Source organism: Ursus americanus, chromosome 29 (assembly GCF_024610735.1).
Source record: "Ursus americanus isolate L20-20 chromosome 29, mUrsAme1.1.p, whole genome shotgun sequence".
Lineage (NCBI taxonomy): Eukaryota > Metazoa > Chordata > Mammalia > Carnivora > Ursidae > Ursus > Ursus americanus.
In genome coordinates this window covers 2,321,844-2,344,994 of record NC_142155.1, presented here as the reverse complement: position 1 = coordinate 2,344,994, position 23,151 = coordinate 2,321,844, and the positions used below count along the sequence as shown (strand labels likewise).

The following is a 23,151-nucleotide window of genomic DNA, read 5'->3' as shown; positions in this document are numbered from 1 at the left end:
TTATTTATCCTGGTTTTTGTCCATATCCTCGTTTTTGTCCATTTTGCATTTCTGACTCAGAGTTGTTTTCCATATCCTCAAATGCTTGATGTCCTTAATTCTGTCTGGAGTGTGAACTTACACCTTTGCTCCATGATCATTTTGCTGGAGGATTTTCCTGAATTGGTGGTTGTGATTTTGTGTTTTCTGATTTTCGGCAAAATTTCGCTACTGACTTTCTTTTTCTCATTTTTATGATATCGGAGTGTTTTTTTTAAATCCCTATTTTGAAAGGAGCCCTTTTCTGTCAGCCTAGCAAAGCCCAGGTACTTTAGTGGGTTTTTCTGTCAGTGGGTTTGTTTTGGTGGTGGGAAAGGAGCTGTGAGTCTTCTGATTATATGATTCTCTTTGTCTTACAGAACCCTAAATCCACCCCCACGTTCAACCTACTTTTCTTTTTTTCTCCTTCATATAATTGCTAAAAAGCACTTCTTTTCTTTTTGCCTTTTTCTCCCCCTCCTCCAGAAGAGAGACTACCCCAGTAAGTAGTGCTTACCCTTTTAAATTATTACCCTTTAAACTATGCCTGTCTTTTAAAATGTTATACCTGGTCCTATATGACCTGACCCTTTAAATGACATGTACTTTAAAATCTCTTCCCTATACTCCAAGCTCTGATCTGCTTGGACATTTTTTCCAGCATTTTAAAATTTAGGCTGGATTTAACTTTTCTAGTGGCCATTAAAAATCACACTTAAGCACTTTTGTTAGCCTCTCTCTTCTGCCTTCCTTGAAGTTTTTCTTATTCTGCTTTTGCTCACAAAAAGCCTTATGGCAGAGTGGAGGTGGGAGGGAAGTATAAGGAACTGAACACCAGAACTTGATTTTTTTTTTTCTACTTACTCACAGTTATTTTGCACTTTTGGCATTGTCTGTCTCCAAGTATGCATGGAGAGCTTTCATAATTGGGAAGTTGTTTCATATTGTTTTCAGTTTTTGAGACTGATTATTAAATAGCTACCATTGTTTTCTGCTACCTGGAAATGTATAGAACATTTTTTTGACCCTCCTGAGGATGGGAAAAGAGCAGGATGCAAATTTTTCAATTAAAAAAAAAATGACCAGTTTAAGGAGAAAAGCAGGACTCCAGCTGACTGTCGCCAAGAATGTGGCAATATGAGAAGAAAACGTTTAATTTTGTGTATCCAGAGTCAAACTCAGGCTCTGACTTTCTCCCTGACTTTAATACCTGCCAAGGCACAGCTTTTGTTTTTGTTTTTGTTCTGGGGGCTGGGGGGGAGACACAAACAAAGTGGTTTATAAAACTGATAAAAAGCATCATATCCACAGTGAGACCCTCCAAGCCCTCAACATTATGAAATGAAAGTAATAATTAACTAAAGACATACTATAATAAACCCTTGTATATGCAGAGCAAATTTAGTTTAAATGGATTTTTAAAAGCACCTAAACACTAACTAGCAAGGTACATCGTAGACACTATTACTGGGTTAAAAAAGAAATACAGTCAAGAAAAACTGAAAATACAGCAAATGGTTGAGCTAGCTCTACTGTCATTAAACACAATTTCCTTTCCATTTCACACAGCTCTAAAAGTACAAACAAAGCCACAATCCATTTGTTTCTAGAAACTACTCTGCAATTTGTGACCTGAACTGCTGACAACAGTTAGCAGACAACTAAAAATCTGGGGATGTGTAATTCTATCATGACCTAACATATTTCATTTCCTCACCATGCCACCCCCCCATCCTCAAAAAATCTGACTTCAAAGATAGAGAGTAGCGGTTCAATGTGATACCAATTACATTAATTATAAAAATGGCCACAAATTACCTTTATTCCTTAGAAAGTGCTTTCAGACAGGAAGGGTAGTTATTCTCCTACTATAGATATGAAAACCAGAGTTAAGTCATAGCCAATGATGAGCACTACAATTCTAAAACACATGAGAAATCGAACCCTAAATTAGTCACAAAATTAACAACTAGAAGATTAAGCAGCTGCAGACAAAATTAAAATAACAGAACAAACGAAAAAGACTTAAAAGCATGCTGATTTCAAATTTTCAGAAAGACTTTTCAAAATTGGTATTTTGGGAAAAAAATATATATACACATATATATTCATTGAAAGAAAACTCAGTAATGGGGATAAACACCAGAATGAGTGAATTGGAAAACTCAGTACTGAGGGATTTATCTTGAAGTCAGATAGATAGATAGATAGAAAGATAGATAGATAGATAGATGAAAAAACATTTAAGAGACAAAGGAGAATAGCTTGAAAGACTCCAATATATGTCTCATAGGAGGTAAAAAGAAGGAAATGGGAGGGGAGGGATAATGGAGATTTACTATACAACTGTTAACAACTTTCCAGGACTAATTAAAGACAGGAGTCCTCAGATGAAGTGGTCTCAGAGTATTAAGTAGAAAAATTTTTTTTTAAATCCACACCTGGACCTCACTATAAAACTACAGCACATAAAGCACAAAGATAAAATCTTACAGACTGGTAGGGAAAAAAGGATGGATTATCTTCAGAGGAACAGCAAATAATTTTACAACAGCTGTCTTATCGACAGAAATAGAAGGCAATGAGTGATAGATCTTCAAATTGAAAAGAGGTACAGAATTCTATACCTAGCTTAGTCATCATTCAAGACTGGGAACAAAATAAAGACATTTTAGACACAGAAAGACTAAAAGAGTATGCTATTCACAGGCTGTCAGTGAAAGGAGTACTAAAGGACATGGAGGGAAGAGAAAAACAAAGAGCATAGCAACTGATATGTATGTATGCAATGAACATTAAAATATTTAATAACTAATTTATTTGTTTTTAAGCAAAATAAACAAAAACAGTAGACAACAATGGGGAAGATGTGGGGTGAGGGGGAAAATGTGTTTAACAGAATTAAGGAACATGTTGGGGAAGACACAAAGTAGGAGGATCCTGAGCTCCCCTCGTGCCACGGATAGACCAAGGCAAGTACATCCACTACAACTAACTCTGAAAACGAAGACTGGCAGAAAAGACCTTCCACACCTAGTCACAGAGAGAAGGCCACAGAGAAAAGGATATGATGGGCAGAGACACAGTCGGGAACCAAACCCCTGGATGACTACCCAGAATCTGGAGGGACATCACAAACAGAGAAGTGGGGATCTGATCCACACTGGTCACCCCCACCCTGGGGGTCTACAATGGGAAGATGAATCCCCGTAACATCTGGCTTTGAAAATTAGTGGGGCTTAGCTCCAGGACAGCTAGTGGGTGAAATGAAATTGAGTCTCCACCCTTAGAGACCTCATGCTAAATAACTTGGCCTGAGACACAGCAGAGAAGCAGCAGTTTGAAAAGTGCCTGGGATATAGGTGAAGGAGATTTACAGACTAATCTTACATCCATACAGGAGGGGCAGGGATCTATAGATTTCTCTAGGCACATGCCATTTCTCTTGATCTCCCCCAGCCTACATAGCCAGATGTTTGCAGAAGCCAGTTCTAACACTCTCCATCTACCTTGCAAGCACCAAATGCCCCACCTGGTGTTCCCTAGCAGACCCACCTCCAAAGTGACTTGTGCCCTTGGAAGGCAGGGGAAATAACCTTACACACCACTGTGCCCACGGTTCCAGCAGCCATGCAGGCCTCTCAGCTTCCTGCAGTGAGTAAGCCCTTCCTGTGTACTGCAGCTGTGGCAGAGAGGCTAATAGCCAGGCTGAGTACTGGCCCCACCCACCAATGAGCCCTTGCTGTCACAGCCCAGCCTCTCAACAGTGTAGGGGTAAACCACCCCTAGTGTGCCCATAGCAGGAGAATCAGTTTACTGCAGACCACTGGGCTGAAGGCAACTGCAGCTCTACCACAACAGGAGGGCAGACACAGCCCACAAAGGGAAAACCACTGCAACACCTGGTTCTGGTGACCAGGGGGGATTGCACTATAGGACTTCTTCCAGAGGACCTCTACTATACAAGGACACTACTTTCAAAACCAGGAGAAGTAGCTTACTCACCCAATATACAGAAACAAATGCAGAGTTAGACAAAATATAGAGACAGAGGAATATGTCCCAAATGAAAGAACAAGACCAAAATCACAGAAAAAGAGCTAAATGAAATGGAGATGAGCAATATGCCTGATGAAGAATTCAAAGTAATGGTCATAAAAATACTCACTGGACTTGAGAAAAGAATAGATGAACTTAGAACATCAACAAAGAGATAAAAAAATATAAAAAAGAAACAGAGCTGATGAACACAATACCTAAAATGAAAAATACTCTAGAGGGAATCAACAGCATACTACAGGATGCAGAAGAATGAATCAATGATCCAGAAGACAGGGCAATGGAAAGAAGCTAAGCTGCACAATAAAAAGAAAAAATAATAAAAATTGAGAAGAGGTTAGGGGAACTCTGTGATGTCATCAAGCATAATACCACTCGCAATATAAAGAATGACCAAAGTCCAAAGTCAGTAGAAGGAAGGAAATAATAAAGATCAGAATGGAAATAAATGTAATAGAGATGAAAATAACAACAGAAAAGATCGATGAAAACAAAAGCTGGTTCTTTGAAAGGGCAAACAAAATTGATAAACCTTTACTAGATTCATCAAGAAAAAATGAGAGAACTCATATAAATAAAATCAGAAATAAATGGGTAGAAATAACAATCGAAACCACAAAAACACAAAGCATTACAAGAGAATACAATGAAAAATTATATGCCAAGAACCCAAACAACCTAGAAAAAAAATGTGTAAATCTAGAAACATACAACCTTCCAAAATTGAATCAAGAAGAAATAGAAAATGTGAACACACAAATTACTAACACCAAAATTGAACTGGTAATCAAAAATCTCCCACCAAAAAAAGGTCCAGGACAGATAGCCTCACAGGTGAATTCTACCAAAAATTTGAATAAGAATTAATACCTGTTTTCAAATTATTCCAAAAAATAGGAAAGGGAGGAAAGTTTTCAAATTCATTCCACAAGGCTAGCACGACACTGATACCAAAACCAGACAATGACACTACAGAAAAAGAGAACTATAGGTAAACATCCCTGATGAACACAGATGCAAAAACTCTCAACAAAATATTAGCAAACCAAATTCTACATACATTAAAAGGATCATTCACCTAACCAAGTGAGATTTATTCCAGGGATGCAAAGGTGGTTCAATATTCATAAATCAATGTGACACATCACATTAACAAGAGGAAAGATAAAAAATCATGCAATTATCTCAACAGATGCAGAAAAGCATTTGACAAAATACAGCATCCATTCATGATAAAAACTCTCAACAAAGCAGGCTTAAAGGGAACATACTTCAACATAAGAAAGGCCATATATGAAAACCCCACAGGTAACAACATACTCAATGGGGGAAAGCTGACAGCTTTTTCTCTAAGATCAGGAACAAGACAAGGATGTTGTTCCTTTTATTCAACATATTACTGGAAGTCCCAGCCAGAGCAACTGGATAAGAAAAAAGGGGGGGGGGCATCCATATTGGTAAGGAAGAAGTAAAATTTTTACCATTTGTAGAAGACATGATACTATACAGAGAAAACTCTAAATACTCCACCAAAAAACTACTAGAGCTAATAAATGAATTCTGTAAAGTCACAGGATACAAAATCAATGTGCAGAAATCTGTAGCATTTCTATACACTAATAATGAAGTAGCAGAAGGAGAAATTAAGAAAACAATCCCATTTACAATTGCACCAAAAAGATTAAAATACCTAGGGATAAATTTAACCAAGAAGGTGAAAGACCTATTCTCTGAAAATGAAAACGGCACAAATGGAAACACATTCCATGCTCATATATGGGAAGAATTAATACTATTAAAATGTCCATACTACCCAAACCAATCTAAAGATTCAAAGCAACCCCTACCAAATACCCATAGCATTTTTCATAGAACTAAAATAAATAACCTAAAATTTGTATGGAACCACAAAAGACTTCAAATAGCCAAAGCAGTCTTAGCAATCTTGAGAAAGAATAAAGCCTGAGGTATCATACCCCCAGATCTCAAGATATACTACAAAGCTATAACAATCAAAACAGTATGGTAATGGCACAAAAACAGACTCAAAGAGCTCAGACTCATATCCTATTTGGATAGAAAGACCAGAAATAAACCCATGCATAAATGGTCAATGAATCTATGACAAAGGAGGCAAAAATATACAGTGAAAAAGTAGTCTTTTCAATAAATGGAGTTGGAAAAAGCGGACAGCTACATGCAAAAGAATGAAACTGGAATACTTATGACTTTTAAAAAATAAATTCAAAATGTATTAAAGACCTAAATGTGAGACCTGAAACCATAAAACTCCTAAAAGAACACATAGGCAGTAATCTCTTGGACATAATCTTGGCAGTGTATTTATGGATACATCTCCCCAGGTAAGAGAAACAAACGTGAAAATAAACCCCTGGGACTACATGAAAATCAAAGCTTTTGCACAGCAAACAAAACTGCCAACAAAATAAAAAGGCAACCTACTGAATGGGAGAGGGTGTTTGTAAATATATATCCAATAAGGAGTTAATATCCATAATATATTTAAAAAAAAACTTACAGAACTCAAAAAACCAAACAACCCATTTAAAAAGTGTGCCAAGGATCTAAACAGACATTTTTCCAAAGACATACAGATGGCCAAGAGACAAATGAAAAGAGGTTCAACATCACTAATCATCAGAAAAATGCAAATCAAAACCACAGGGACACATTACCTTATACCAGTTAGAATAGCTAATATCAAAAAGACAAGAAATAGTAAGTATTGGCAAGGATATAGAGAAAAGGGAACTCTCCTGCACTATTGGTGGGAATGTAAATTGGTGCAACCACTGTGAAAAACAGTATGAAGATTCTTCAAAAAATTAAAAATGGAAATACCATATGATCCAGTAATTCCACTACTAGGTATTCACTGAAAGAAAACAAAAACACTGATAAGAAAAGATGTATGCACCCCTACATGTATTGTAGTGTTATTTACAATAGCTAAGATGTGAAATCAACCCAAGTGACCAACAGATGAATGGATGAAGGAGCTGTGGTATATATATATATATATATATATAATGGGATATTACTCAGCCATAAAAAAGAATGAGATTTTGCCATTTGCAACAACCTGGACGGAATAGAGGGGATTATTTTAAGTGAAATAAGTCAGACAGAGAAAAACAAATACTATGATTTCACTTATATGTGGAATCCAAAAAAAAAAAAAAAAAAAAAACCCCAAATGAACAAACAAACAAAAAACAGACTTTTAAAAGTCAGAGAACAAACTGGTAGTTGCCAGAGGGGAGATGGTTGTTGGGGGAATGGGCAAAAGAGGTAAAGGTGATTAAGAGGAACAAACTTCCAGTTATAAAATAAATAAGTTACAGGGATGAAAAGTACAGCATAAGGAACATAGTCAATAATATTGTAATAACCATGTATGGTGCCTACACTTAACTGTAATGAGCACTAAGTAATGTATAGAATTGTTGAATCACTACGTTGTATACCTGAAGCTAACATAGTAACATTGTATGTCAACTATACATCAATAATAAAAAAATAGATAAAATATTGATAAAATTCTTGCCTGTCTGAAAAAGGTAAAGATATTGAACAATTTTGTTTTTGCTAGAAAATTTTCTATTCTATGTATTTTAAAATTTTAAGAGCAACCACTACAAAAAAAACTCGCACACTATCGCTTCCAAGACAGCAGAATTTTTTTTAAAAAGGATGAAAAAAATCAAGATAACAGAGAATAAGAAAAAAGAAAAAAGGAAGAAGAGTATGACAACCAAAAAATGCATACTCCTCTCATCATACTCACATATACAAAGATGGTATACATAATTTCCACTATATTAAAAATTACAGTCGTGTAAGCAGACTCAACACATGTATTTACAGTAATATCAAGAACCATGTCTTCTGTTTGCAGTGCTCTGATTTCTGCTAAAAATATTAGTATATTAGCAAGACTTGCTGAAAAGCAGCTGACAGTTCAAATGGACAATGACTCAAATGTTTATTTCCTTTACAAATGATACCCAAGCTGAAGTTAAATGAGAAGAAAACAGTAAGACCAGAAGGAAGAGAGTCAGAAACATCGGAAGTATGGACAACTGTAGTTGTTTATAAAGAACTCCGTATGTACAGTTCTAAAGAGACAAGAAAAGGCACTAGCACCTAAACATTACTCAGCTTTTTTTTTTTTTTTTTTAGGAGGGGTGAGGGGTAGTGGGAGAGGGAGAGATTGAATCTAAAGCAGGCTCTATGCCCAGCATGGAGCCCAACGTGGGGCTTGATCTCACAACCCTGAGATCATGACCTAAGCTGAAATCAAGAGTCACACGTTTAACCAAGTGAGTCACCCAGGCGCCCCTCGGCTAACTCTTTACTCCAGTTTAGTTTGTGTTCCTTTATTATAGCTTCGGACAATGCACCAGAACCCTTTTGTATGCTACAGGTTAACCCAACTGCCTTATATTGTTGGACGCCAACTGCAGATAGTAACTGCATGAAGTACCAGCTGAAGCTACAGACATACCTTCCCTGCCATTCCAACATAATCAGTCCTCTGCAACCATCATTCCCAGCTTCTAACCTAGTAAGAAGCAACATGCTGGTCTTTACCTTTAAAGGGATTTCAAGGAAGCAAGACCCGCCATCATGAAGCCACCTGACTGAACCACAGCTGCGCTAAGTGTGTGAGAAAGAACCAAGTCCTCTCCTTAATAGCCCCAGGCAAGGGGAAAGGTTCAAATTTTAGAAAACTTTCTTGGAATAACCATAGTTACAAATAAATGCAAATACAAAAGCACTGGAAAATTCTTAAGTCACAAATGTTTCAATGTGGGCCAGGATCCAGAGTCAGACAGAGGAAGTGAACCCCAAAGTGGAACAAGACTGAGGGAGGGTGTAAGGGCTGTCCAGAGAATATCCCAGCTTTCCTCCCCTTCCTTTTCTCTGACAGACAGCCCATCGCTGGGGGTCTTCCCATGAAGGAGTGACCTGGGTCTCTCAGGCAGGAAGAGCCGAAGGCCAGGCAGCACTCTAGTCTCATCATTCCTGACCCTTCTTTGGGGGCTGTTAGGAAGGTCTTGTGACATGGACTCCGTTCTCTTGGAGAGAAAAAAGAAACTACATAATGTGGCTTTATCTATGCTTTTCTTCAGTTAAACACTTTTAGGATATTCAGGAGAAACCAATCCCTTTAAGGAATAAAGTTATATTATTCAGCCGTGGTGAATAAATTAGGAACAGCTGGGAACAGACAAAATGACTCTGTGTGCATCTACTTTAAAAGGAACATTATAATCTAATCCAATCTCCTTAATGTACAGATAAAGAAACTGGGACCCATACAGGTTACCTAACTGGACCAGCATCACAAGTCCAGTTGGTGGCAGATCTAAGACTACATGACACCTTGAGTGTCCTGCCTCAGGGTGAGCGACCGTCCTGACAGACCAGACTTGTCATGAGAGGAAGAGAAGGACTCCAAAGGTTGGACATCCCCGAGGGAAGGGAGAAACTCAGGCTGGGAGACACCGCAATGCTAGGTGTTCATCCTGAATGGCAGCAAGATGGCTTACAGAGGTAACTAACCCCGGGATTCTACACAGCACCTGAGTTTAAAAGGGAGAGGTCATGGTAGAAGAAAAAAAGGGAAAGAAAATATACAAGCTTCATGACAAGGATTCACTTTACCTCCATAGTCAGGGATTGTTAAGTGCAGATTAATAATGAAAAGTGAAGACAAGAGGAAAATAATTAACCTATTTGAGCTAGTGACCAGGTTTTCATCCTATTTAAAGGCTTTTTTCCTTAACAATTACTGGGAGTATATTCTATTGTCATGTAACTGTTTTTTTACCTTGGTTCTGGAAAACCTTTATTAGAAACACTTTGGATGTTTGTTAGCATGCAGATTCCTGGGCTCTCCTCCAGGGTTACTGACTCAGAAACCTGAACTTCAAACAAGCTTCCCATGGGTACTGACATGTAAGAATCAACACTAGCCATAATCCCATCATCACAGAACTAGACAGACCCTCTTTGTCTTCCGGGCCTCCCCACACCCATTTCAGAGTCAGAGGTGCAGAGATAGTGAGAGCCCTCAAACCACAAAGGTTGCTTAGAGCCTGCAAGGCCTTGCAATCAGGCCTTCTCTCCCTACCAAGTCAGGAAGGACAGACGGACTGAACTGGGCTAAAGTAGTAGTTGGTTTAATTTTAAGATTCTATCTTTTTAGGCTAGAAGTGCAAATATGTATCATTTTGTTAATGAAAACCATACCACATTTTCTGCCATGAGTATGCATTTCCTTTAAAGTTAGGGTAGGAAAAAGTTACAGCATTAAAAACAAGCAAAACAAGAGATACTATTATTGACTTTCTGGGGCAAACCTCAATTCCCGCTTTTCGCAGTGAGGCCAAATGCAGAGCACCCCCAGCCCAGTCAAGCTCCCCTGTCAAGTAGCAGCTCCTCAGATTATAGGCCAGTGCCACCGACGGCCTGGGAACTACCCTGCTCTGCCTACAACCCTAACTCTTTGATAGGGACAGAAATTCCTGAGGAGTGGGGAACGTGGCAGGGAACGTGGGCAGGGCGAGCAGCCTCTGGCTGGCTCTCCGCCTGGCCCCGTCCTCCAAGCTCTCTCTAGAGTAGGACACCATGGCGGTCAGGCAGAGGAAGGAAGAATCCACATTAGAGAACTGTATTAAACTAAGCATACCTGCTCATTTTCCCAAACCAAGAATGCCCTGCAGGGCCAAAAGGGATGGAGAAGGCAACATCCTTTTCACACCCAAATTGCTGAGGCAATTCTCAGAAATCTGTTTTGAGGAGAGTGAAAATAGAGCAGTAATCACTACTTTGAGACCGGGGTTCCCGAATATAAAGAGCAGCACTCAACTCCTGATTATCTCTGCCCACTGAGGACAAAGGGACTAGCAGGAAAGAAAGAAGGCTGACACTTCTCAGGACTTGAGGGTGCCAACACCACTCCCTTAGTTCTTTGGAAGGCATACAAGGATTACCACGAGAGCTGAGCACAAATTGTAGCAAGTGCCTGCCCATCTTGACGAAGGTCTATCCACCTCCTGTTACGTCTGCAATGGCTTACAGCCTCCCATCGTATCCACGCTAACCTAATAACAGGACCTTTATATAAAAGTACCCCAAGGCCCGTTAGCAGTCTCCAGGAAGACTGTCTTCATGCCAGAAGATGAAGCAAAGGAAAGAGGAGAATTCTGCCATTATCTCATCCCCAGCATTTCCAATGAGGCCAGTTTTATACTAAAATATATTTGCATTTGTGTATGTACATTGGCACATGCGTTTTCAAAGTACACATAAAAACACCAACAAGAATTACCCTACAGTGCCGATAGTGGTTATTCCCAGAGATTTCAATTTTTTTTTCATTTTTCTGTATTTTCCAATTTTTATCATGGAAGTGATAATCTTTTCATAATCAATTTGTAAAATGTTAAAGGGTAATAATGGCTATTATTATTATTATTTTTTTAAAGATTTTATTTATTCGACAGAGATAGAGACAGCCAGCGAGAGAGGGAACACAAGCAGGGGGAGTGGGAGAGGAAGAAGCAGGCTCATAGCGGAGGAGCCTGATGTGGGGCTCAATCCCATAACGCCGGGATCACGCCCTGAGCCGAAGGCAGACGCTTAACCGCTGTGCCACCCAGGCGCCCCAATAATGGCTATTATTTACCCAGAGATGAACATGGCACGGAAGAGACAGATAAGGCCATTTGTGTTGTGCAGTATCTGAAAGTAGATGAAAAAAACGGTGTAGAGACAGAAACCTCACTTTCTCTTCTCTGTTGCCCTTTGTTACTACTCGTCTGTAAAGCTCTCAGGCCTCTGCCTAGCGATTTCTTGAAGCCCCTATAGATATTTTTTAAAAAAACATTTTAAATTAAACCACAACTTCCTTTGAACTACTATATCATCAAAACTTTTTACCTGCGATTCCAACAAATGGCCAAATGATTAAACCAAATTTCCATGTGTCATTTTCCTCCCCTCTTCTCTCATGACAGAGGTCTCAGCAGGCAATGAAAAAGCAGATGGATGGGAGAATTATTTGTAAAATTATTAACTTCTGAACAATTGAGAACTTGAATATATCGTTTTTACATCACAGAAATGATGAAATTCAACTATCAGTGGATTTCTTAAAGTTAAAAACCAAACTACATACAAGTAACATAAGTGAGAATTTTCTTCTCTAAGTAGTATACAGGTCCCTTACTCAAGATGCTTCCTCTGCTTCACCCTTCCCCAGTGAACAGTGTATGATTTCACATCCATCTAGAGCTGAGAAAATAGCCCTGATTAACCCTAATTATCAGATGGTAATAGATAAGCTCTATAAAGCTTTTCTGTTTCTTCTTCTCTACATATTCTCACTATATAATCCAGTTACACAGCATACACATAAAACTGTAACCTGATGAAGCTCACCTTTTTTCCAGGACCCATTACTTAAGAATGTTACTCACGTTGCGCCCACGTTTGAAGGTTGTGGTTCTCTAAAGGATGATATTAATAAAAGAAAAACTGTTGCTGCCTGATGGTAAAAATAAGATAATACAAAACCCAGGACTGTGAAAAAGGATGATTTGCCATTTTCTTTGATGAAATTGTCATGGGATGGAATAAACAATAGACTCAGAATCAGAGAACCTAGGTAGGAATTAAAAAAAACCCATAGCCCTGCATATTAGGACTTACATAAACTTGTTTAGATTACTTACTTTCTTTTTTTTTTTTTCTTAAAGATTTCATTTATTTATTTGACAGAGAGAGAGACAGCCAGCGAGAGAGGGAACACAAGCATGGGGAGTGGGAGAGGAAGAAGCAGGCTCATAGAGGAGGAGCCTGATGTGGGGCTCGATCCCATAACGCCAGGATCACGCCCTGAGCCGAAGGCAGACGCTTAACCGCTGTGCCACCCAGGCGCCCCTAGATTACTACCTTTCTGTACCTTTAAAATGGGGTTTGTTGTTGTGAGGATTTAAAAATGGATAATGTCTGTGAAAACATTTACAATTATTGTAGAACACAGCTATCTACCTGGGGGAAACAAAGAAGCTTTCATTTGGGGGCTCTACGACCTTAGAAATGCCACCCGCACAGTTGGGAAGGCCTGGAGCCGCTGATGGAGCTGGAGTTAATGAGGTAAGGTGTGGGAAAGAACAAACAAGATGTCCTCAGCTCAGGGCTCGAGGCGGTGGAACACTCCTTATCTCTCAGCTGAGTCTAAGTTTCCAAGGAAGGCTCTTCCTGGGAATTCTCTGTGGGAGTCAAACCATAAGTTAGGAGAGAGAGAGAGTTTAGCCAGATGGCTCCATCTATTAATGGAGCTCTCTGCCATGTTACCACTTAGTTACTCCACGTCTGGAGGGATGAGACCCAACTGCAGAAGAAACGGAAGCCCAAGCAAATTGGGAAAACAATGCTTAGCTGGGGGCCTTTGGGGCCTCTGGCCTGACTCCGTGTCCACCAAGAGCGCCAAAGGTAGGTCTTGTTTCTGACAAGATGTTTGGATTTTGTTCTCATCGCAACAGGAAGGTCATGGAAGAATTTTAAGCTGGGAGTGACATAAGCCCATCCTTCTTCTTGGGGCACAACAACTACAGTACGTGCTTCGCAACGCATCGGTGTTTCTCAACCAAATCCTGCATTCTGTTTGCTCATAATCACACTGCGGATATGAAGGTGTGGTAACACGGTACAAGTCAAAATTACAACAAATCCACCAAATGGTATCCCTATTGGCCTGAAAGAAATGTTACACTGTAATTTAAGAAGTTAGAATTTCATATATGTTAATAGCTCTAATAAATAAGATAAACTTTTCCTTTTGGGATTTGGCAGTGATAACAGCTCAAGCAGGAATGTCAAGTGAATCCCTGGAAACCTAAAATAACATTTTTTACAAGAAAAGCAGCAGTGCTCACAGTCACTAACTGGGTCTGGAAAGTAAGAGAATTGGAAATGTAAAGATGGTATCTTTAACAAGTGTCATTCTACTATTTTACAGCTCTTGCCAATACAGCACCTTAAAAGATGTGCATTACAGTGAATTTCCAATTGAAAAAAGTAAATCCCAAATATGGGCAAAATTAGCAGCCCCACTCCTTGTCATTGTAATAAATGATTAAGTAGGTGTTATAAAGATGAAAAAGCAGAGCATCTCTTTCTAATCCTGACAGACTCCCTCCCCTTCTTCACTGATCCTTTATCTTACAGTGAAGACCCGCACAAGGAAGTCGGTTCCTGGTATGCTCCTGAGAAGACTGCTTCTTTCCAGAGGCAGTAGCAAGGACTGCATCGCTGTAGCAGACACCGTTCGTGAACTTGTGCCGAGTTTCTCTACACCTTGGGAACTGGGAAAGTGTCTGTGCTCCTGGTTAATAATATTCAGCAACCAGGCTGAAAGCAGATGAAGTACAATCAGGAGTAGGGAGGAAGAGTCAGTCACAGAGCTCCTGTGGCTGAGCTGCTACGAGAGGACACTAACATCACTGAGAGCACACAGGGCTTTTGTGCCCAGGTGCTGATGTGAGCCTGAGCTGGGATCCATCGAGGGATTAAGACCTCCTCTGTCACAGGGACAAAACAGAATGCGCCTCCTCTCAATTCCCCCACACCTAGTTTAAATTCTTCTTCTTCCTTAATCTCCTTAAGACTTGAGTTGAGACTACTTTGCAATAAAATTATTCTCAATTTATATCACACACGGATGATTATTCTATCTCCCTCATGTGCTGTAATATCCTCCAAGTCAGAGTCGTCTCTCTTGATCCCCATTCACCCATCACACAAACATTTCAAACAGTACATGGAAAGTGACATAAATAGTAAATGTCTTCCAGCCTTGCTCCCCAAAGATAACCACTATTAAGTTTCTTGTATTTCCCTCCATAAATGTTTGTGGGCATATACAAACCTTTATGTTATTCAATGTTCGATTCAATGAGCAAAACTTAAAAAGAAACATGGATTGATATACAGAACTTTAAATCATTTCTGGTTCAAGTATATAAATAATTATAAGTTACTGCAAAATAAGGTGTGTGTGTGTGTGTGTGTGTGTGTGGACATTTCAAGGTAGATACAACCTGCCTCCATGTACAGCTCCCACCCCCTCTACCTTCCAGGACTTCAGCGAGTATTGCCCTTGGGTAGCAGGTGGAATTACCAGGGCACAAGCCTGGTGAGTCCAGCTCTGTGAATAACATGGTGGGTATTCCCTGGCCAACTCACTCCATCTCTCTGAATCTCAGTTTCCTCTCTTACAAAATGAGAAGGTGTTTTCAGAGGTCCCTTTGAGAGCTCAGGATTGAAGCTGGTAATCAAGTACTGATAAATAAAACAGGTACACCAGGGCCAAAGTATGAAATTAGTATCAGGAAGAAAATCAAACATAATATCGCAGCTTACCAGGAGAATATGAATGCAAATTAGACTGGAGCAGTTATTTAAAAAATATTTTTAATTGAGGTATAATTGACATATAACATTATATTCATTTCAGGTGTACAACGATTCCATATTTATATACAGTGCAAAAGGATCATCACAATAAGTCTAGTTAACATCCAGCACCATCCCACTTACAAAAACTTGTTTTTCTTATAATGAGAACTTTTAAGATCTAACCTGTTAGCAACTTTAAAATATGCAATATAGTATTATTAACTATAGTCACCATGCTGTATATTATATCCTCAGGACTTATTTATTTTATAAATGGAACTTTGTACCTTTTGCTCACCTTTACCCATTTTGTCATCTCCATACCCATGAACTCGGGTTTCTTTGGTTTTGTTTTTTTAGAATCCACATGTAAATGAGATCATACAGTATTTGTCTTTTTCTGACTTATTTCACTTAGCATAATCTCCTCTAGGTCCATCCATATTGTCACAAATGGCAAGGTTTTATTCTTTTTTATGGTTGAATTGCATATATATGCCCCACAACCTCTTTATCCATTCATCCATAGATGGACCCTTAGTTTGGTTCCATATCTTGGCTATTGTAAATAATGCTGCAACGAACATGGGGATGCATACATCTTTTCCAGTTAGTGTTTTCATTTTTCTTTGGATAAACACCCAGTAGTGGAATTGCTGGATCATATGGTAGTTTTATTTTTTTAATTTTTTGGCCAACAGGTTTGTTTTCCATACTCGCTGCACCAATATACATTCGCACCAACAGTGCACAAGGGTTCCTTTTCTTCCACATCCTTGCCAATGCTTGTTCTTTCCTGTATTTTTGATGACAGCCATCCCTAAGAGGTGTGATGATAACTCAGTGTGGTTTTGATCTGCATTTCTCTGATGACCAGTGATGCTGAGCATCCTTTCATGTACATGTTGGCCATCGTAAGTGGAAAATGTCTGTTCAGATCTTTTGCCCATTTCTTAATTGAAGTGTTTGATGTTTTTGCTGCTGAGTTGTATGAGTTTTTTTTTTTTAATATATTTTGGATACTAACCCCTTTCCAGATCTATGATTTGCAAATATTTTTTCCCATTCAGTAGGTCGCCTTTTCATTTTGTTGATGATTTCCTTTATTGTACAGCAGCTTTTCAGTTTGATGTAGTCCTTTGTTTATTTTTCATTTTGGTGTCAGATTAAAAAAATCATCACCAAGACCATTGTCAAGGAACTTACCTCCTATGTTTTCTTCTAGGAGTTTTATGGTTTCTGGTCTTACCTTCAAGGCTTTAATCCATTTTGCATTAATTTTTGAGATGGTCCAATTTCATTCTTTTACCTATGGCTGTCCAGTTTTCCCAACACCATTCATTGAAGAGACTGTCCTTTCCCCATTGTATATTCTTGGCTCCTCTGACATAAATTAATTGACCATATATACATGGGTTTATTTCTGGGCTCTCTATTCTGTCCCATTGGTCTATGTGTCTGTTTTTATGCCAATACCATACTGCTTTGATTACTATAGCTTTGTAATATAGTATGAACTTAGGAAGCATATTTCCAGCTTTGTTCTTTGTCAAGATTGCTTTGGCCATTTGGGGTCTTTTGTGGTTCCATACAAACTTAAGAATTCTTTGTGTAGTTCTGTGAAAAATGCCATTGGAATTCTGACAAGGATTGCACTGAATCCTTAGGTTGCACTGGGTGGTATGGATATTTTAACAATATCAATTCTTCTAATCCATGAGCACAGAATATCTACACATTTATTTGTGTCTTTTTCAGTTACTTTCATTAATATCTTATAGCTTTCAGGGTACAGGTCTTTTATCTCAACTAAATTTACTCCTAGTTATTTTATTCTTTTTGATACAACTGGAAATGGGATTGTTTCCTTAATTTCTTTTTTTAAAAGATTTTATTTATTTGACAGAGAGAGAGAGAGAGAGCACGCAGAGCAAGGCGAATAGCAGACGGAGAGGGAGAAACAGGTTCCCTGATGAGCAGGGAGCCTGACGTGGGGCTCAATCCCAGGACCCCGAGACCATGACCTGAGCCAAAGGTAGACACTTAACCGATTAAGCCACCCAGGTGCCCCTTAGTTTCTTTTTCTGATATTTGTTATTAGTATATAGAAACACAACAGATTTTTTATATTGATTTTTTATATTGATTTTGTATCCTTCATCCTTTATTTCCTTCATTAGTTCTACCAGTTTTTTGGTAGTCTTTAGGGTTTCTCTATGTAATATATCATCTGCAAATAGTTCTACTTCTTTCCCTTTCTAATTTAGATCTCTCTTATTCCTTTCTCTTACCTATCTGCTTTGGCTAGGACTTCCAACACTATGTTGAAGAAAAGTGGTGAGAGTGAGCATCCCTATCTTATTCCTGATCTTTTTTTTTTTTCCCTGATCTTATTGTTGAGTATGATGTTAGTTATGGGCCTCTCATATTACGGTCTTTATTATGTTGAGGTCTGTTCCCTCTATACCCACTTTGTTGAGGGTTGTTTTTTTTTTTTTTTATCATAAATAGATATTGAATTTTGTCAAGTGTTTTTTCTAAATCTATTGAGATGATCATATAATTTTTATCCTTCATTTTGTTAATGTGGTATATCACACTCATTGATTTGCAGATGTTGAACCATCCCTGCATCTCTGGAACAAATGCCACCTGGTCATGGTGCATGATCTTTTTAATGTATATTGAATTTGGTTTGCTAATATTCCATTGAGGATTTTTGCATCTATGTTCATCAGGGATATTGGCCTATAATTTTCTTTTCTAGTGGCATTCTTGTCTGGTTTTGGTATCAGTGTAATGCTGGCTGTGTAAAATGAGTTTGGAAGCATTCCCTTGGAGCAATTTTTGAAACAATTTCCTGAGCTATAATTCATAGGAAAATCCACATCTTGTTTTACCACAGAGGTATATCAAACAATATACACTGATCCTGAAGTTATCTTAGGATACAACCACTATCCTTCAGAAGTACAGCCAACCCATGTTTACTCATTTCTCTGCAATGCATGTGACCTTCTCATCAGCCTCAGAGAGCTCATGAGTATTTTTCCATTGTCAAGAGTCATAGATAAGTTCAATGTTACATTCAGTAGCTATGGGTCATAACTTAAGCAACTAGTTAACATCTTAATTCCCATTTGCCACGTCAGTGACAATTAGCTGCCTACCAGGGAGGAGGTCTTCCTGTTGATCAGACCACATACGCTGTTCTGTCCTGTTTGTTCTACTCTCACCATGTCCTTTACCAGGAGCACAGATAAATATCCAGAGGAGTGTCGAAGTGAGGAGGAAGGGGCTTGGGAGAGGGGGAAAAGGTGCTGCAAGCAGGTAGGGCACCATCAGTGTTAAACATCTATTTGGCAACTTGACTGCAAGCTAACAGTAGCAAATCTACTAATAATGGTTGAAGATCTTTGTTCTAGAGCAAAGCTAGGAAAGGGAAAGTGGCATTCACAGTGTCTTTGTAGGTGTTTTTGTCATTTCTCTCAGACACAGGAGAGATGGAGGTTAAAAGAACAAACTCTGGAGCTAGAAAGGTATAGGCTCTGCCACTATTAGACTACTAGCTAATCAATTCTGAGTCTCTATTATTTATTTATTTCAAAGAGACACAAGGCATTCCATGCATTGTGCTTATTATCATCATCTGAAGTGTGGGTTCTGTGGGCTATCTCCCACAAAATACAAGATCCTTAAAAAATAATTACAAGTAAAACTGAAAAATCATCCCCTGGAAAAGGAGTTGTACTTACCTGAAAGGAATTCACAGAGCGAAGGGATGGAGGCAGCGTTGCATTATTCCTTGACAATATCAGCAGCAGCTCCAGGCAGGTTGCAGAAGGCAGGGTTAGAGAGTGGATGCTGATGTCACTTTCCCAAGCACTGGAAAGCCTGAAACACATCGATGTGTATAATTTTGTAACTGTGGGGCTCCTGGGTGGCTCAGTCAGTTAAGTGTCCGACTTGATTTCAGCTCAGGCCATGATCTCAGGATCGTGAAATCCAGCCCAGTGAAGGGCTCAAGGCCCAGCAAGGAGCCTGCTAAAGAGTCTCTCTCCCCCTGTGCCTCTGTCCCTCCCCCACCCACTCAAGCTCTCTTTCTCTCTCTCAAAAAAAAAAAATAATTTCATAATTGTATCTGGTCATAATTATTTCAAAAATCTGATGGAGAAGGAGAAGCTTTCAAGTGTAGAAGGGAAAAGCAATGCACAAAAAAGTAGAAATAAAATGGTTATACTAAAAATTCAGAGTAAATATCCAAGACATTTTTATAGTGTTTTGATATAAAACAGACAGATTAGGCAATTTTTTCAGGTCAACATTTCATACTCAAAGTTTAAGAGTCACAGGAAATGCAGTCTTATTTGTGAGGGACCTATTTGGTGTGGGGTATGGGTAATAGCTAATATATTGAATGCTTCCTATATTCTATGCCCTCTTCTACATGTAACATCGTGTTCACCCCTCAGATATCTATGAAATGAAACTGTCGCTATCCTCATTCTACAGATGTGGAAATTGTTTCTGAGCTGGATATGCCCTATGAAGTGTCTAGTTCATTGATTTTCAAACCTTAAAAAGTGACGGAATCCTTTTATCAAAAAGTCTTGTGAAAGCTCCATTTATAATACAAATAAAAGCAAAGCTGCTCTGTTGGAAGGGGAAAGGTTTGGCAGGAGGCTCCCTTCATCTTCCAAGTAGCCTATGAAGCATCTCTGCTACATCTGTTGAACCTACTTGAAAATTACTTCATTCAAGAAATGGGGAAACCGAAGGCTAGAAAAGTAAAGACTTCTCTGGGGTAAAGTACGTGTTTAGAAATGATATGGCTGGGTCTAGAATCCGGGTTTCCTGACTGCCTATCGAGCGCTTGAAGTAAAGGGGAAAATCAGAAAATCATTATGGGAAAACAATGTAATAAGAATAGGATGTGTCTTATCTGTCAATTCTTCTATTTACTTGAGTATTTCCTGCCTGTGCCCCTATCAAAATATCTCTTATCACTGTCCTAATTTTTAGATATATATCTATATTTTCCATTTACATAAACTTCTTTTTGTGAAGCTACCTTTCACCCAATTGGTGAATTCTGGAATGTCAGAGAGCATCAGTGGCTGAGGGCATAATGGATTTTAACGTTTATGTGATAAGTCAGAGCAGATGGTTTAGCTGTGTCATCAGTCAGGTTACTTGTGCTAATACATTTCTGATGTGGGGTGGGGAACTAACTCTTCTTTGAAGCATTTGCCAACTAGTTGGACTAGAATAGGACACTGCCCACTTTCCCCAAAAATGGTCTGTTTTCATCAAGGGCACGTTTGGAATGTCTTCTCTGTGCTTTAAACACCTCTCTGATATTTTATATTGATTGGCTATGTTATTCTTTCTCCTTTTATTAGTTATACAACATGCTCCACATTTCTCTGGGGTGGAAATAAAAATCTCGTTGTCTTTGGTAAAAGTCAAATGTAGTACTAGTGCAGTGGCTCTAAGCTCACTCTCCCTACCCCCTTCCTTACGCCTTCTACAAACCACACCATTACTTGCGTTACACTAAACACACTATGTCTTGCTCATGTGGTTTTCTGAACCTGCAAGGCTGTTAGGCTACCTGGAGAACTTCTGTTCATTCTGCAAGACCCACATAATATCATTTCCTTGGAGACATCCTCGTTTCCTTTATAAGAATTAACTGCTTGCCAATACCATATTTGTATCCATTACGACACTCACCACCACCCTACTCGTATTCTTATTTGAGCTGTGTGACTCATCCTAGATCAGACATGAGCAACCATATCCTGCAGATTCCTCTAACTTTGCTGCCCAGTGTGGAAAGAAAGATTAGATTAGTTGTTTTTCCTTAGGCACACCCAGGTATTAACCTTTTACTGGCTATAAGAAAAACATTCCACTTACATTTGTATATTCAATAATTTAATTTTTTTCCAAGTGTTATTTTTATAATCAGAAATGGGATTTCTGGGTCACACAAAGGAATGTTTAACTGCTGCTCCGAGGTGTCAACATGCTGCTAAGTGGCTATGGTGTGATCTATCAAAAAGGACAGTCAGGGAGAAATTACAATTCTTTAGCGCTCCTTGTCACCGACCAGTGACAGGCACTCTTGGACAAGTCTGGTTTCCTCATGAGATTCTGGAGTTCATACACAACCTATACAATGTATTAAACCACCAAAATTTACACAAAAGGACATTCTCACACTAATGATATCCATAGTCACAAAAAAAGATATAATTAGTTATACATGTTAGTTATTCAAGTCTCTATGTAATTACAAATATTTGCATGGTATGTGAATTCAACTCTGGCATTTTAAATCTAATCTTTCAAGAGTTCTATGATTTAACAACTTTTATCCCTATTGAAGCTCATGAAGGTGAGGAGTGTTGTCCAGATCACACGGTAAGTGGTGGAAAAGAAACTCAAGCATGATCCTCTCCATCTAAATTTCATTCTCTTTTGTATCTAGAAATGCTCTGTATTTCTGAACAAATTCTATCAAATAAAAATTGAAAAGCCCAAGGGTAAATGATGAAGTACATTTTAGATCTCTTAGAACACCTCATTTCTCAATAATTTGAACCACCTTATTTTTGAAATCAGACAACCCAGATGGACCTAGGAAGGCTCAAATTCCTAATATTTTCCTTTCATTTACCCTAATATTTATCCATCTATTCTTTTTTTTCTATCATTAGCCCCAGGATTTACCTTTTTATTGTTAAGTTTTATAAATGTTCTCTATAATCTTAACCACATATTATCACATGAAACATCCATATACGTGGACAAAGACAGAAATTAATACATGAAAAATGCTAACAGTTGTTTTGGAAAGTTAGAACTATGGGTAACTGTCCCCCAAAACTTCAGTTAATGTTTTTACATTGTGGTTTCTGTTTTGTTTTGACTTAGGAAGAAAGAAATAAAGACAACAGGAAGATGCAGAAGTGGGCTGGCGTACTTAAAATTCAGTTTATCGTAAAACCACCACCAAACTCATTATGAAAATTTAAGGCATGTGTTAATTGAGCCAGAAGTGATCCTTGAGACTATCTACCCATGGCTCAAATTTCTGTTAATGATTTAAGCATTTTAAGAAACATAGGATTATAATAATCCAGAATTTGGATTATTTCTGATATTTCCTGCAAAAACATCCTAGACGATTAGACCTAAATCAGTAAACTCCCACTATAAAACTGACAAGAAAGATAATTCAAAGAGAATAACAAACTTAACATTAATTGAAATCCATTTTGGTGATTTTTAAAGTAGTGGCAGAGGAGAAGCTTTCCTAAGAGACCAGAACTGTCAGCCAGGTGACCTTAGTCAGAGACCAAAATGCAAGCAGAGGACACAACATCCTTATTTCTGAACTTTTGCCTTGACAAAATTCCCTAGAGAAGCAACTATGGCCTCTCTATTTTTAAAGAGGCAATGAGAAGGGGGAAAAAAGTCCCCTTCCATCACGTCTAACAAAAATAGTGAAACTGAGAATGAATCAAACACTAATAAATAGCAAGAAAAGAACTTGAGAAAACAGAATGGTGA

At 38.5% G+C, this 23,151-nt stretch overlaps 1 protein-coding gene across 4 annotated transcripts in view; it reads right to left on the bottom strand.

Annotated features, from left to right (window-relative positions):
* UBE3D (ubiquitin protein ligase E3D) overlaps nucleotides 1-23,151 on the bottom strand; it is a 190,737-nt gene that overhangs the window by 83,154 nt on the left and 84,432 nt on the right. For all 4 annotated transcript variants that reach the window (XR_006780822.2, XR_006780823.2, XM_087856921.1 and 1 more), the window contains exon 9: nucleotides 19,326-19,464. Coding sequence is in view for 2 of the 4 variants with exons in the window: in XM_087856921.1 (XP_087713047.1) it covers nucleotides 19,326-19,464 (139 nt within the window). In the remaining 2 variants the exon portion in view is untranslated. The remainder of the gene's footprint in view (nucleotides 1-19,325; nucleotides 19,465-23,151) is intronic.